This window comes from Eublepharis macularius, chromosome 11 (genome assembly GCF_028583425.1).
Source record: "Eublepharis macularius isolate TG4126 chromosome 11, MPM_Emac_v1.0, whole genome shotgun sequence".
Taxonomy (NCBI): Eukaryota; Metazoa; Chordata; class Lepidosauria; order Squamata; family Eublepharidae; genus Eublepharis; species Eublepharis macularius.
The window spans coordinates 23,786,085-23,801,693 of NC_072800.1; the positions used below are offsets into that span (position 1 = coordinate 23,786,085).

At 41.8% G+C, this 15,609-nt stretch overlaps 1 protein-coding gene across 1 annotated transcript in view; it reads right to left on the reverse strand.

The window, feature by feature from the left end:
• Positions 1-1,849: 1,849 nt before the first annotated feature.
• The window catches only part of SUGCT (succinyl-CoA:glutarate-CoA transferase), a 427,037-nt gene continuing 413,277 nt past the window's right edge, over positions 1,850-15,609 (reverse strand). Inside the window, exon 14 of the mRNA XM_054990749.1 lies at positions 1,850-2,685. Within this exon, the coding sequence (XP_054846724.1) occupies positions 2,522-2,685 (164 nt within the window). The 3' untranslated portion in view covers positions 1,850-2,521. The remainder of the gene's footprint in view (positions 2,686-15,609) is intronic.

Sequence of the window (15,609 nt, forward strand, 5' to 3'; positions counted from 1 at the left end):
ATATGGCTTGGGGCCAGCAAAGTTTAAGGAGCGCCTTCTCTCACATGAACCTATCCATTCACTCTAGTCATATTTAGAAGCCCTGCTTCAGGTGCCTCCATCATCCAAGACTACATAGGTGGTAACCTGAGAAAGGGCCATCTCAGTTATGGCGCCAAAACTTTGGAAACCTCTCCTCAGGTAGATTTGTCTGTCCCTCTCTATTGCTTCCTTCCCTGTTTTTGTTTCATTTGGCATGCCCCCAATAACTGATTTGCCCTCCTTCCTGTTCTTGATGTTGTGTTTGTGGGTTTTTATTGACTTATTTTATAGGATTTAAACTGTTATTTTAAATTTAGATTTAAATTGTTTGAAATGTTGCTTTAATTTTTTTTAATGTTCACAGTTTGGGACCCTATTTAGACAGAAAGGTGGCATTCAAATGCTTTAAATAATCAAATAAATAAATATATAAACGTTATACATGTTGTCTCTATGGATTTAAAGGTGCAACTTATTCAGCAAAAAAAATATGTTCAGGATGTATTGGATACCACAGTACCTTTTTAGTAAAGTGTTCACTTTCTTGCATTGTAACTTACAGGACACATCTCTTAAACATATGCTTGGGGGGTGTCCAGTTATTTGATCTTTGGGGAAGGAAGTCATATCAACTTTGTGTTAGAATATTCATTGATTTTTGATGATGCTTATGAGCTTTTAACAACAACAACAACAACAACAACAACAACAACAACAACAACAACAACAACAACTGCACTTATATACTGTTCTTCTAGACATATTAGTGCCTCACCCAGAGCAGTGAACAAGTTAGTGTTATTATTATTGTTAGTGTTATTGTTGTGACTGTGTTTTTAACTGATGTAATCTGTCCTGAGCCCGTTTTTTGGGAGGGTGGAATAGAACTATAATGAAATAAAATAAATAATAAATAAAATAATATTCTCACAATACAGCTGGGGAGTTGAGGCTGAGAGGAGTGGCTTACCCAAGGCCATCTACTGAGCTCATGGCAGTAGTGGGATTTGAACCAGTAGAGTGCTGATTCACAGCCAAGTCACTTAACCACTGTGCTACAGCAGCTTATTTGCCTGTTTCTTAGAGGCTTACTGATGGTCAACTAAAATGGACCCTCCATGCCCTTCTCCCCAGTCAAAAGACCTACATTACAACACTAGAGAGATAAATGTCCACGTTCCATATTTCAATGGCTCAAGGACCTTATAACCTTATTCAATATTTGAACATATGGCATATAGACAACAATTGAATATGGACTTAATTTTAGATATTTGGAAACTTTTTATAGATGCTTATGTGCAAACTTGCTATTGTTGTCATATTTCTATCTTGAATGAGGTTTGTTTTAATTTAAAAAATCATTCTCAACTAGGGTTGCCAGCTCCAAGTTGGGAAATTCCTGGAGATCTGGGGGGTGAAATCTGGAGAAACCTGGAGAAAGTGGGGTTTGGGGAGGGAAAGGACCTTGGCATGGCATAATTGCATAGAGTCCACCCCCCAAAGTAGCCATTTTCTCCAGGTGAACTGATCTCTGTGGCCTGGAGACTAGTTGTAATTCCAGGAGATCTCCAGCCACTACCTGGAGGCTGGCAACTCTATTCTGAAGCCAAACCCATCTTCTAGGAAGATGATGCTTCTTATAAAAGTGCAAAACAATCCAATATATAATAAGAGACAGAATTTAGTAGTTCTTGGGGTCTTCTAGAGCTTAGCTGGGATTCAAATGTGTTCTCTTCTTTGCAGAACCAGATAAATGTAACATTCTAGCTTTATTACCACAGCACAGCTGTAGATTATCATTGAATAGGAAAACAAATAATTTCATAATAGAACATGGTTAATTTAATTTAAATGTGGTTAATTTTACAATGGCCTCTTTCTCCATGGCTTACATTACAGATTAACAATATGTTCAGCTTCCTATTAAAATTAATCATGGAGAACATCCATTTGTTCCTAATCTTGGTTTCATATGAGAAAGAAGCAGATAGCAAAAAATGAAAGCAAGTATTACAAGTATTTGCCCCCTTTACTGTATCTCTATGGGGAGCTAATGCTGAGGATAGTTAAAATTCTGGTGCAAATTATATTCCCTAGTTTACAAAAACAAATCTGGGGAAGTGATTAGCCATATAACCATTTGGCAACTGGATTTTAGCAAAATACACAATTGTACCTTTTAAGCTGCAAAACTGGAGGGGAACCTTACAGACTGATATTTTGTGCTGAATGTGCTTCTGATTATAAAAAAGAGAACTTAATCAACATTAGGTTGTCAAACTGGAAGAGATACTGGCTGATTCCGCACACGTTGGATAATGCACTTTCAATGCACTTTATTAATTGTTTGAGGTGGATTTTTTGTTCCGCACACAAAAAAATCCATTCCAAATGATCTATAAAGAGGACTGGAATTGCATTATCCAACGTGTGCGGAATCACTCACTAGTAGGAATGAGAAAGTTTCTTCTCCATCAGGATCAGAAGCCAAATCCATTTATATGAGTTCATGTTGCGTTATTACTCTGGAGGTGAGCAGTTCCTGTATGGTATCATCCTTATATCCCAGAGCCGTCTTCAATACATCCACTGTATGTTGACCAACAAGAGGAGGTGGAGTTGGTCTGGAGACTTCAAAGTGGCTGTACCTTACAGCTGGGCCTGTCAAACAAGAAAATTGGAAGGAAATGATCATTATGGATAATTGTGCATATAGAGTCCTACTCCGTAAAAAGTGGTCATTACTAGCCATGGAAACGAACAGCATTACGAACAGAAAAAACCAACGAACAGCCTAATCTGCTGTTCTCGAACAAGCTGTTTGTGAGGCCCCATCCTAAACGAACAGGTAGTCATTGCAAGCCTCATTCATTGCCTTCGGCAGCTGTTCAGCAAGCCAGACAGTCTGGCATCTGCTACAATCAGTCCCCTTGGCAACCGGAGGGAGGGAGGGACTGAACTCTGTCTGAACTCCTTCTGGCTTTCCTTCTGGCTTTAACCCTTCAAAGTACTTCCAGCAGAGAGTCCTCTTTTTGCCACTGTGAAGAGAAAATGACAGCCAACGGGGAGACCCGTGGATCATGCCTTTCCCAGGGAGCAATCTCTCTGAAACTTGGGGGGTCTTCAGAGGACAGTGAGGACTATGTCCCCTGCAAATTTGGTGGGTATTGGACATTGGAAAGGTCAGTTTGTGGGGTGTTTAAAGGGCCCTGCCCCTTGCACGTGGCAGGAAAGGGCCCTTTAAATTATTCCCTCCTGCTGCCTGCCAGCTGATAGTTTAAAGGGATCTTTAAAGGGCCAGGTAAGTGGGTTTGAGGGGAGGGAGCTAAATGAGGGGGGTTTGGGGGGGGTTCTGGCCCCCACAAACAACAAACATGTCCGGGAACAGTTCATGTTCGTCCATGTTCATTGTTCATTGTTCATGGAGAGCACTGAACGATGAACAGGGTGTTCAAGTTTTTTTCCCCATTCATGCCCATGTCTAGTCATTACACATTTTATTTATACAGCTCTGTTATTTAACTATTATTAACTATTCAGTTCGTAGTCGTACTTCCTTCCAAAGAACTCAGGAGGTATACATTGTCTTGTCCTCTTCTATTTTATCTTCACGAAAATCCTGTGATTGGCTGAAGGGAGAATGACTTGTTCAAGGGCACCCAGTAAGGTTTGTGGTTGCCTGGTTTGAGATTTGAACTCAGGCCTTCCCAGTCCTAGTCCAACCCCATGATGGCTCTTATTTAATACAACAATCCTTCAATGAGTTTAGTCTGGCATTCACAAGGTTATTCCATTTTATCTTCATAATGACTCTGTGAGGCAGATTAAGTACTGTGAGAGACTATGTAAACCTGTTACTCTGCTATTTTCTTGACTGGTGGTGATGGAGAGTACTATCAAGTCAGGGCTGACTTATGGCGACCCCTGGTGGGGTTTTCATGGTGAGAGACTAACAGAAGTGGTTTGCCATTGCCTGCCTCTGCAACCCTGGTCTTTGTTGGAGGTCTCCCATCCAATTACTAACCAAGGCTGACCTTGCTTAGCTTCTGAGATCTGATGGGATCAGGCTCACCTGGGCTATCCAGGTCAGGGTATTTTGCATATTTCATTGCAGCTGAAACTATGCAAACAATGAAGGAGTCAACACAAGCCTTGGGATCTTGTTGGGATGCTAATATTGCAAACATGCCAAAAAACACAAATGAGCACTGATACAGTGAACTAAATTCTTCACACAATGTTCACAAAAATAATTTAGTGAATTTGAAAGTAATATACAGGAGTGAATACAACATGTGAAATTCTAAAACATCATAATCACTATAATATCATCACAATCAATCACACACAGCAAGGTGTTACAACACCGAGTAGCATGTGTATCCTCAGAAAAGGGAAGAATCCCAAGAGTTCTCAAGAGTTCTCTTGGGATTCTTCCCTTTTCTGAGGATACACATGCTACTCGGTGTTGTAACACCTTGCTGAGCGGGATTGATTGTGATGATATTATAGTGATTATGATGTTTTAGAATTTCACATGTTGTATTCACTCCTGTATATTACTTTCAAATTCACTAAATTATTTTTGTGAACATTGTGTGAAGAATTTAGTTCACTGTATCAGTGCTCATTTGTGTTTTTTGGCAAGTTTGGGTGGGTGAGCATCTTTGATAGCCTCTTTTGGTTTGAATATTGCAAACATGGCAGTGCTCAAAAAGTAGAAGCTCTATTGCTACAAGACATATGTGGTCACAGCTTTTTGCCCACCAGTATCACACTTGGTTGAGGGAATGAACTCTTGCTGTGGGTGGCATTTGCCACCAATGTATAGCAGTACCCCAACAAAAGGCAGATTCTAGAAGCCATTCTCTAAATGTTAAAGTCAACATGCAATTATACTCTTAGTGAATTTGAAACAGAAGATGAGTTAATTACATGTATTTCTCTTCACTGTATCATCAAGTGTTGACTAGCATGTATGAAAACAACTATCATTCAGAAATTCATACAGGCTACCATCACTACATTACTATCAACAGAGGACGTTCACATATTCAACTGTGAGTTGTTCACATGTGACATACAAAGCAACTTCGTATTGAGTCAGGCCATCTAGACAAGTATCGTCTGCTCCAACTTGCAGGGCTCTACAGGATTTCAGGCTGAGAAGAGTCATTCCCAGCACTTGCTACATGAGATCTTTTAATTGGAGATGTTGAGGATAGGACATGGGATCTTCCCATATGCAAAATAAATGCTTTACCTCTAAGCCACAACCCATGCTGAATAATGATGTGCATGCATTAGTATATCAATCCCAATAGAGCAGCAATAATGGGTAGTTGCAGTCTGCAGTCCCAATGCACATTGCTCAGACAGCTAGTGTCAGCCAAGCTCCCAACATAGACATCATGGAAGCTGGTGGAGTTGCTTCTGCTTTTCTGGCAGTATATACAAACAGACCTTCTAAAGGAAGTCTGGGAAATGATGCAAGCCTCTGTTATCCAGCTTCAAGCCAGAGCTGGGAGCCACATCCATAGTTCCTGTATTTTGTAGGTGCTTCAGAGAAAGTTGTATGCCTTCATCATTCCAATCCGATTTCCAATCCATGTTTATGTTCAGATAAGGAACTAAATTACAAGAGTGCCCTTGTGTTTGTTTACACTGTACAATGAAAAGCAGTCTTTAGTGATCCTTGAGAAAAATGTTCCTATCCTTCCTTCTTCTGAAGTTGCTCCCAGAGCATTTCGGGGCTTATGTCTATAATACCATTACCTTATCTTTCCTTATCTTTCTATCTGCTGCCGTACGATTTTCAAATTAGCTGCAGGATCTGTTGAGCTAAGATCACTAACAGAAAGCTGTTCAGCATAGGTTACGTGGCTGTGGAAACACTTTTTGGGTTTCGATGGTGCTTGTGCTTCCCTTACTTCTGGCAGGAATTCCAGAAGGACATTTTGTACAAAAATGATGAATCGGGTTTGGTAAAAGATGGGAAACTTATCTATTCACAGAATTCTAGTATAACATGCTCCGCTATCAACTGTACAGACTGTTCTCCCAACATACAGCTTTACAGGGCCTTTTTTCTGGGAAAAGAGGTGGTGGAACTCAGTGGGTTGCCCTCGAAGAAAATGGTCACATGGCTGGTGGCCCCGCCCCCTGATCTCCAGACAGAGGGGAGTTTAGATTGCCCTCCGCGCTGCTCAGTGGCGCAGAGGGCAATCTAAACTCCCCTCTGTCTGGAGATCAGGGGGCGGGGCCACCAGCCATGTGACCATTTTCAAGAGGTTCTGGAACTCCATTCCCCTGCGTTCCAAAGCCCTGATTACTAACATATAAAAAGCATTATATGCCATCTTGCAAGTTCACACAGTAGTCTAACCTAATGCGGGGGAATGGAGTTCCGGAACCTCTTGAAAATGGTCACATGGCTGGTGGCCCCGCCCCCTGATCTCCAGACAGAGGGGTGTTGAGATTGCGCTGGAGCGGCGCGTAGGGCAATCTCAACTCCCCTCTGTCTGGAGATCAGGGGGCGGGGCCACCAGCCATGTGACCATTTTCAAGAGGTTCCGGAACTCTGTTCCACAGCATTCCAGCTGGAAAAAAGCCCTGCAGCTTTAAAATCTCAACTGCAATTGGAATATTCTTATTACTACTTCTGGAGTCATGGAAGCTTCTGAAAGGCCAACAGCTGAGCTGCTGCTACTGCAAAAGCTGGAGCAGACTCACGGAGACTTGGGTGTCTACTCTGAAGGGTAAAGAGCATAACAAATCATATATTGCCATACCATTATTATTCATACTGGCATACCACCCTTGCACCAAAAAGCCCAGGGACAGCATATAGGTTGGATGTACAAAAAAGGCTGAGCTGAGATTCGTGGGACCTACATGTACAGAAACCACATGGGATGGAGGAGGCTGTTCTATGAAAGAAAATTGTGAGAAAGTGAGTGCTAGACTCAGAGCCAAGCTACAAGTGACGAGTTACACTTGCCTGGCAAGTGAACAGACTCACGTGTATTCTTCCCTGTTCACTTGCCATTCACTTGCTCTCCAGTGGAGCGCAAGTGAATGGCACGTGAACAGGGAGAAATACACGTGCCAGGCAAGTGTAATTTGTCACTTGCAGCTTGGTTCTCAGCCCCAGATTTAATAATCCCATTTATCTACCCAACTGTCCTGTGAAGTAGATGAGTCTAAGGGACAAGGATACGGCCAACACAGTCACCTATGTGGCTGAACAGGGATTTGGACCCAGGTTTTCCTCCATCCAAATTCAAAAAACTGGTCACAGCATCACATTAAGTCTCATAAACTACAAAAGGTATGCATGCTTATCAATACAGAAAAAATTCCCACGCTCTATTATTGGAAGTAAAGCCACACCAATTGGACCCTTACTTGCATTCCTTCAGACTGCTCTCCTTAATACTTGTCAAAAGCACAACTATTGAGATGGATTGCCATTACAGCCCCGTCTCACTTCGTGTTGTTTTGAAGTTCTACTCTTTATTGATGGGCAACTGAATATTTTTTTTTAAGCTTATCTTGGTTACCTTAGTTGCAAGATAAATCCTTCCCTGGGGCTTTGGTAAATGTCACTATTCTTTGTGTCTGAAGCATTTGGGACTTACACGCTCATTTTGTTGAACTCAAATACTGTTATCAGGGTTGCGGTTTTTAACAAAGAAACAAACGAAATGAACAATGATTTGATTTTGCCTTCTCCATCTCACTTTCACTTCCCAGAGACTGGTTTGGAATGGCAGGAATCCAAATGGATATGGTATCTTCTTGCTTTCTTGATTCGTCCTTGATTTCTTGAGAATATACTCCCCCAAGTTTGGGCCAATAGCCACACTGATATTGCCAGTTCAGCTGAGTATAGTATATGATCAGTAGTAATCCTGTTTTTCTTTCTTTCTATGGCTTTGTAAGCAATTTGGGTTTTGATTACTGTGGCTCACAGCCAAATGGCATGTTATAAGCGACTCAAGTTCATCCTGGGGACTAGCAATCATATTGCAGCCATAAGATCCTGTTAGCAACTCCATTTAAAAACACTACAGGGGCCTAATTTTGATTGGAACTGCTGCATGGGGGGAGGAGGGGCTCCTACCTCCCCCCTCCCACAATTTTCCTGAGCTGAAATAACAATGGGGGACAATATTTCCCCCCAAAGGGGGCTGCACATGCAAGCATTCAGTGTCTCCTCTGTTGGGCTCAGCTGTTCGGAAATCGACTGTTCCAGGAGACCTTGGGGCTGGGCTGAAGGAAGTGGGCAGGTGTGTAATTAGGAGAAAAGGAAGCACGGTTTTGGATACTGGAAGATACAGAGAAAGGTACAAACATGCTCCACTGTGAACTGGCCAAGGGAACTTGGAGTTCTGGACCTCTCTCTTTCTCTGGGTATCTGATAAGGGGATTTTCTTCGTACTGGGCCAAATGAGACAAAATAGCATCCTTGTCATTACCGTGAGGATGCTGCTCCATTTTATAGTAATTCGAAAATGCTGCGAGGGCCCAGTCTTTATTGGGTCCGCATCACAACACTCTTGTTTTCCCTCCATTCTTACTTTCTCTCCACAGCTTTTCATGTACTGTAACAGCTGAGGCAGGGGGAGGTGTGGCTATTTCAGTACAAGAGCACCTCAGCCTGCTGTGCTGCCCTTGTGATGTTTTTAAACGACATTAAAATCATGGTGGCATCCTTGTGAAGACCATGAGGATGCCCTCACATCTAGTTTGACTCTATGCCTCTGCTTGCGTTCTCCTTGTATATTTGTGTATGAAGTAAATACGACAAACTCACAACAAGTTCTCTCTCCTCCAAAGAGAACCAACCCAAGTAAGTCATAGAACCTCTCACTGCTTGGAGAAACGAGGTACATGTAGTTTTCAGGGGATATATAGGGGAGCAGGATCTGAATAAGCAGGACTTTTTTTCAGCTGGAACGCAGTGGAACGAAGTTCCAGAACCTCTTGAAAATGGTCACATGGCTGGTAGCCCCGCCCCCTGATATCCAGACAGAGGGGAGTTTATTTTGCCAATCTAAACTCCCCTTTGTCTGGAGATCAGGGGGCAGGCCCACCAGCCATGTGACCATTTTCTCCAAGGGCGATTTAAACTTTACCCCTCCCTTGTTCCAGCTGAGCCAAAGTGATGTCATCGTGCGGTCTGGGAGTGTACGTGCACTTTGCGCACATGCATGTGGTACCAGGGTACCACCTCCTGCCAAGAGTTGCCCCCTCTGCTGGCAACCCACTGAGTTCCACCACCTCTTTTCCCAGAAAAAAAAGCCCTGTGAATATGTGTGACTTGCACTCAATGTACCTTTCAAATCTTCTGTGGAATGATGCTAGGAGACAGTGGCCCTTAGGTCTATAAAGATGTGATTATGCAGCTCTTCACTTCAGAAACTGGACACTTTCAGAATGGACAATCCAAATTGCACAATCTATGGCTTGTGCATGAAAAAACACACGTTCTGTTTCAGAATGTGATCCAAATAAATAGTAAGAGTTGACTCCCTCCCACTCCCGATTTCTGCCTTCCAGTAGCTGCATCTGTTAATTGGGCCTTGAAAAGTAGTTGTATTATGTATAATTTTATCAGAAAGAAAGTTTTAAAATATTTTAATAGAAGGTCTTAAAATTTATTTTATGTTCATATTTGTTGTTTTATTAAATTATTTGATAATGTTTTTATATATTTTTAAAATAATGACTTTAAACAAAATTAACGCAATTAAATTTTGTTTAATTCTGTTTTTATATTGTCGTTACCTTCATTGGGTCCTGAGATTCTCCGGTGAAAGATGGGTATATAAATACTTTAAATAAAATAAATAGTAAAATATTACATACTATGCAAGGAAAACCCAAACTACCATTTTCTTTTATGTGAAGTTTAGTGCATCACTGTTTCTATTTTGACTTCCTTGGCAAGTTGCTATGATACATGCTGCACATACTACTTTATCTCCAAGTTTTCATAGGGCAGCTGGTTGGATAAACATTATTTCAGTTTCAGTTATAATACAAAATTGTCTCTGAGTTGTTCCTAGTACTTGAACTCCACATCATCATAATAAATTCTGTTTATTTGGCGCCTCTTTGCCATAACATCCCAGGCGCCAAAGAAAATCATAAAGTTAAGACACATAACCATAAGTTAAGACACATAAAAGTACATTAAAACATAAGATATAAAAGACAGATAAGAGAGTAGACCCATCATTTTGTTACACGAGGACCCAAGGGGATTAACAATTCTTTCGTTTTAAACAATTAAACAATCTTCATGAATTTATGGTACTTTTCTGAGATGAAAGAGTACCAAGGCAAAGGGGCACATACGGCTGCCGCTTCACGAACATCAAGAGACACCTCATGGTCGGGATTAATTGTGCATTTACACCCTTAAACCCTTCAAATTTTCCAGGACTAAAATGGTTAAATTCTACATTATTTAACAAAAACCTTTTACGCTCATTCCGATCATACAATCGATCAACGCATAAAGAGGGGAAGGGGGTATGAATTCACTAGTTCCACAGTGTTTACATACACCGGAAGCCTGTGTTCATAGTCCCCCATCCCCACCACCAGGAATGCTGTAGTGTGTGGTAGACATTGTGTCTGCAGGTTGCACAATAATTGACAGTAATAATAGTTTGTCAGATTTCTAAACCTTGTTAGTATTCTAGTTGTGTTTTCTGTTCAAGGCAATGGTTGAATAAACAGTAGCATAAATCAGTAAGTAAGGCAGACATTGCATTCACAAGCCAGCAGTCATACGGAGGCAAGGGCTATGAGTTCATACCATTCCTCCTCTGTGCACATTGACTGAATATGCAGAGGCGTTATGTATAGAGGGCTAGTATTGCTGAGGGAGGGCTGCATTGTAGGGATGGGGTCTCAGGTGCTTCACTAACAAGTTGGGGATCATAGACTTCATCACTATTTTTTGCCTCATATATTATCTGCTGCTTTAAATATGTACTCCTATGTACAACCATCACTCCATGCTGTCTAATGTTAGTCCTAGAAATGATTATGTTTTGCTTCAGTATCTCTACTGTGTCTTGGAGCCTTGCTAATGCTATGTCTTTAAACTTGTATATGTTTACCTTATTGTATTGTATTGAAATGTACTTACTTGATACTGGTTGTATTAACCTCATACTTTGTATTCCGCCTTGAGTCTCAGTGAGAAAGGCGGACTATAAATGACATAAATAAAAATAAATCTGGCTTTAAAAAGATTATTTGAGTTCCTCATTATTCTCATATATTTTTATAACTGCTGGAATTGGCTGATTTAAAAAAGCACAATGCGCCTGCATTCCTTTAGTATCTCATATTAGCATAGAGAGAAGGCTACTGCATTGGTCACTGAAGACAGTAATTGTCTGGTTTTGTATTGCATCTGAGGTTTTTTGGCATTGGCAAACACTGATGACACAATGTTGCTGGACATTCCAAGATGACGAGAGGCTGAAGTACATATTACTTTTCCCATGTCCCAGTTCATTCCTCATTATGAGTTTCCACCAGTCCAACACAACATACAGAAAAACTATGTGGGTGCAACATCATCAGATAGAGAGTTTCTCCACCACTACCAATAGCCGTCTTTGATATGAAGAATGTGTTTTGTAGCATGTTCATTAAAAGATATCTCCACATCAGATGGTGCTCATTTATATACATTGTGATAGAGATTTGGAAACTTGTTATGAGGAACTGGCAGACATATTGGTATATTATACCAAGTCCAAAACATTTTATCCTGCACCAGTTAGGTGAGATATTCCTTCCCTGCACTTGCTGACCTTTTCAAAGATCCACTACGTAGTCATTTTGTGTCAAGTTCAATCGGTTCTGCAGAGATGCAACATCCCCTTTTGTTGCTGTGGTTGTTATTGGGTCTGATGCTCTGGACTCAGCTAGAATCCTCCACACAAGCAGTGACACTAATAATCAAAGAGTTATTAACAAAGAGTTGTAATTGTTGTAAACCGCTTTGAGATTTTAACTGTAGAGAAGCAGTATAAAAATTGAAAGTAGCAAAATAAAAGATAATACATAGTTTATTTTCTGAGTCAACATCAGGGGTGTTTTATACCTGTGTGTGATCACTTTATTTCTTGATTCTTGACTAGACATGGGCATGAATGGGAAAAAACCCCGAACACCCTGTTCGTCGTTTGGTGCCATCTACGAACAATGAACAATGAACATGGACGAACATGAACTGTTCCTGGACATGTTCATTGTTCATGGGTGCCAGACCCCACCCCCACCCCAACTCCCCCCACTTAACCCCCCTCCCCTCAAACCCACTTACCTGGCCCTTTAAAGGGCCCTTTCCTGCCACATGCAAGGGGCAGGGCCCTTTAAACACCCTACAAACTGACTTTCCCAATGTCCAATACCCACCAAATTTGCAGGGGACATAGTCCTCACTGTCCTCTGAAGACCCCCCCAAGATTCAGAGAGATTGCACCCCGGGAAAGGCATGATCCATGGATCTCCCCATTGGCTGTCATTTTCTCTTCACAGTGGCAAAAACGGGACTCTCTGCTGGAAGTACTTTGAAGGGTTAAAGCCAGAAGGAAAGCCAGAAGGAGTTCAGACAGAGTTCAGTCCCTCCCTCCCTCCGATTGCCAAGGGGATTGATTGCCGCAGTCGCCAGACTGTCTGGCTTGCCTAATGGCTGCTGAAGACAATGAATGAGGCTTTTAACGACCACCTGTTCGTTTAGGATGGGGCCACACGAACAGCTTGTTCGAGAACAGCAGATTAGGTTGTTTGTGGGTTTTTTCTGTTCGTAATGCTGTCCGTGCCCATGTCTATTCTTGACACTTGCAGATGGACATGAACCAGCCTTCACTGAAAAGGCACTGTTCTTGAAGTTGTGTCTGGAGGTATGCACATTATCTTCCACCTTTCACCTGCAATATTACTTCTTAGCAACTGCATGATGGTCTAGATTACTATGATCAAAATGCTTTGCATTAACATCGCAGATTAACATTGTTTATCTGTGAAGTAGGGCAGTATTACTGTACTGAAGCCCAATGCAGTTCAATGGAGCTATGCAAGGGAAGGGGTTGGAAGGATCTATTGCATTTACAAAGTGCTGTCAAAATAGCCTCTAGCCTCAGACATGAGGATATCCCTGTATGTCCTAGGCTATAAAGGAATATAAGGCAGGAGATTTCCTTCAAGATCAAGCAACATGGGAATCCAGGTTGTGCCCCCATTTTCTTAGCACAAGGTGCCATTTTGTTTGCGATGGCAAAATCCCTTCTTTGCCAGTGCAGCCGTTGAAGCGCCATCGTGGGTTTGGACTGCCCATCTGTCAAGCTGCTGCTCGTCTCCTGCTGCTTCCTGTTCTAGGCAATCATCTGTTTTGTTTTAATTTTAAATTCTTAAAGGAACACAGCATTTGGATCTGGGAGGGAATAACGGAAGGGCAAATTCCACATTTGGACCCTATTCAGATGAATTCGCAACTGACAATTTGATCAATACCAATGCTGTACGAAGGGCAAGCAATTGCTTTGGCTTTTCCGCTGTCTGTTGCCAATCCCTGCCATGTGATATTCAGCTCATCTAAGCTGGGAAATATCAAAGCAATATGGGGCATTTGAGCCTTGTAAACCAGGCAGCCTACATGTTGAGTCGCCTGGGTTGCGTGCGGAAGTCAAATAAGAGTGGGTCCTGCATTTGAAGTCCTTGTGGCTGTAAACATTTGCCAGTCTCCAACAGAGGGGTTTTTTTTTAATTATTCTATCCCGTGCAAGGCAAAAAAAGTCAGAAATCGCCTTCCTTTGACCGTAAAGGCTACAGGAAGACTGAGAAACTGAAATGTAAGAACCAGACACACCCATGAAGAGGAATGAAGTATAAGGCTAGGACGCTATCCAAAAACCCCTTTGCTTATCCCCCCCCTTGCTAGACAGAGAGGACTTTGCATCCAAGAAGACAACTAAAAAGCTTCAGAGTATAAATTAGAATCAGATTGGAACCAGCCATGCATAAGCAATATTCCATCTCAAATGTGCACAGATCAGTTTCATTAAAGCAATTCCCCATTCTCCCTGACTTTTTCCACCTCCTGATGCTTTGGAATAGTTCCTTTTTTAATGCATTCACTTTAGCGGTGGAGCAAAGTGCTTTTACTTGCTTGGGTTAGTAATTTTGAAGTTCTAATCGTAAGCAGCAGGTGCTTGGTTTAAGTGGAATTTTTCCATCGTGACTGTCTGGGATCATCAACAGCACCTTCCTCCCACACACCCCATCACCTTTGATCCTTTGCCACTTGCACTTGTGGGTTTCACATCGGACTGACTTTTTTTTTTTGTTTCCACAATGTGTGTGTTTTTCCCTCTGCACTGCCTTCAATTTACCCAGTAATGTATCTTCCTTTTGCCATGATAACTGAACTCAGTCTTCGATTTCTATACAAGTATTAATGAAAATAGTTCAAATACATGGTTGTCAAAGACTATTAAATTTACCTCCCATCTTTCTTCTACCATGGAAACGGACACTAAAGACATTTGAGGAGGGGCTTTGGCTCAGAGGCAGAGCATCTGCTCTGCATGTCGAAGGTTCCTCTTTCAACCCCCTGCATCTCCACTGCAAAAGATCAGGGCGATGTGAAATTCAGGAGAGCATCCGCCAGTCAGAGTAGACAAGTGACTGACACAGAAGGCAGCTTCATGTGTCCAAGACGTCAAGTATTCTGAGGCTCAACCAAAAGGCCCTGTTGGTGAGGCCTTTTCACAAGATCCCCAAACAGCAATTAAGTGTCAAGTTCTCTCCTGTCCTTTCCATAACATGCAGAAAAACTTATATCCTAATATTCTACGTTGTCCTTCTCCTGCTAGGAGCAGCAGCCACTGATGTGGAGGAATGGCAAGGAAATGCTACATCATATTACAGCACAAGGCAAGTGATCCCACAATTTGGGGAATGGGAAAACTTGACACTGGAGTGCTGTTTTGGGCAACTCTGCATTTCCGGTAAGATGTGGGTCTGCTCACAAGCATTTCCTATGTATCCTGCCACATTTTGCATTCACTTTCACCCAGTTCACCTCCATATTACAGCCCCGCTATGGCTTTGTCCATGCACTCAGCATAGCTTTTTTGCATGGTCAAAAAAGATCCCTCCTTCCTTTTTTGTTAGCAGAAAAGCTGGGTGGAACCTACTGTTTAATTCAAAATCAGAGATTTTGAATAAGAGATTGACACAGCTACATCTTTAATATAGCAAAGCCTGGCTATATCATCAAGTCATTTATCCCAGGTTAAATAATAAACAGTTATTTCTCTGGTGCAAATAAGATTTTCTTTACGTATATTCTTTCACATGTTTATATTAGAACACGGCCTGTATCCAATCACACATTGCGGAGACTTTTAGAGTAACTGAGATTTTTTAAGAAGGAGTGACAAGTCCTGACAACTCCCCCCCTCCTTCAGAATTGGAGGGGGGCCGTTTCCACACTACTCACCTTCAACTGGAACGCCGCAGAACATTGCGAACAAAACCCGGAAGATA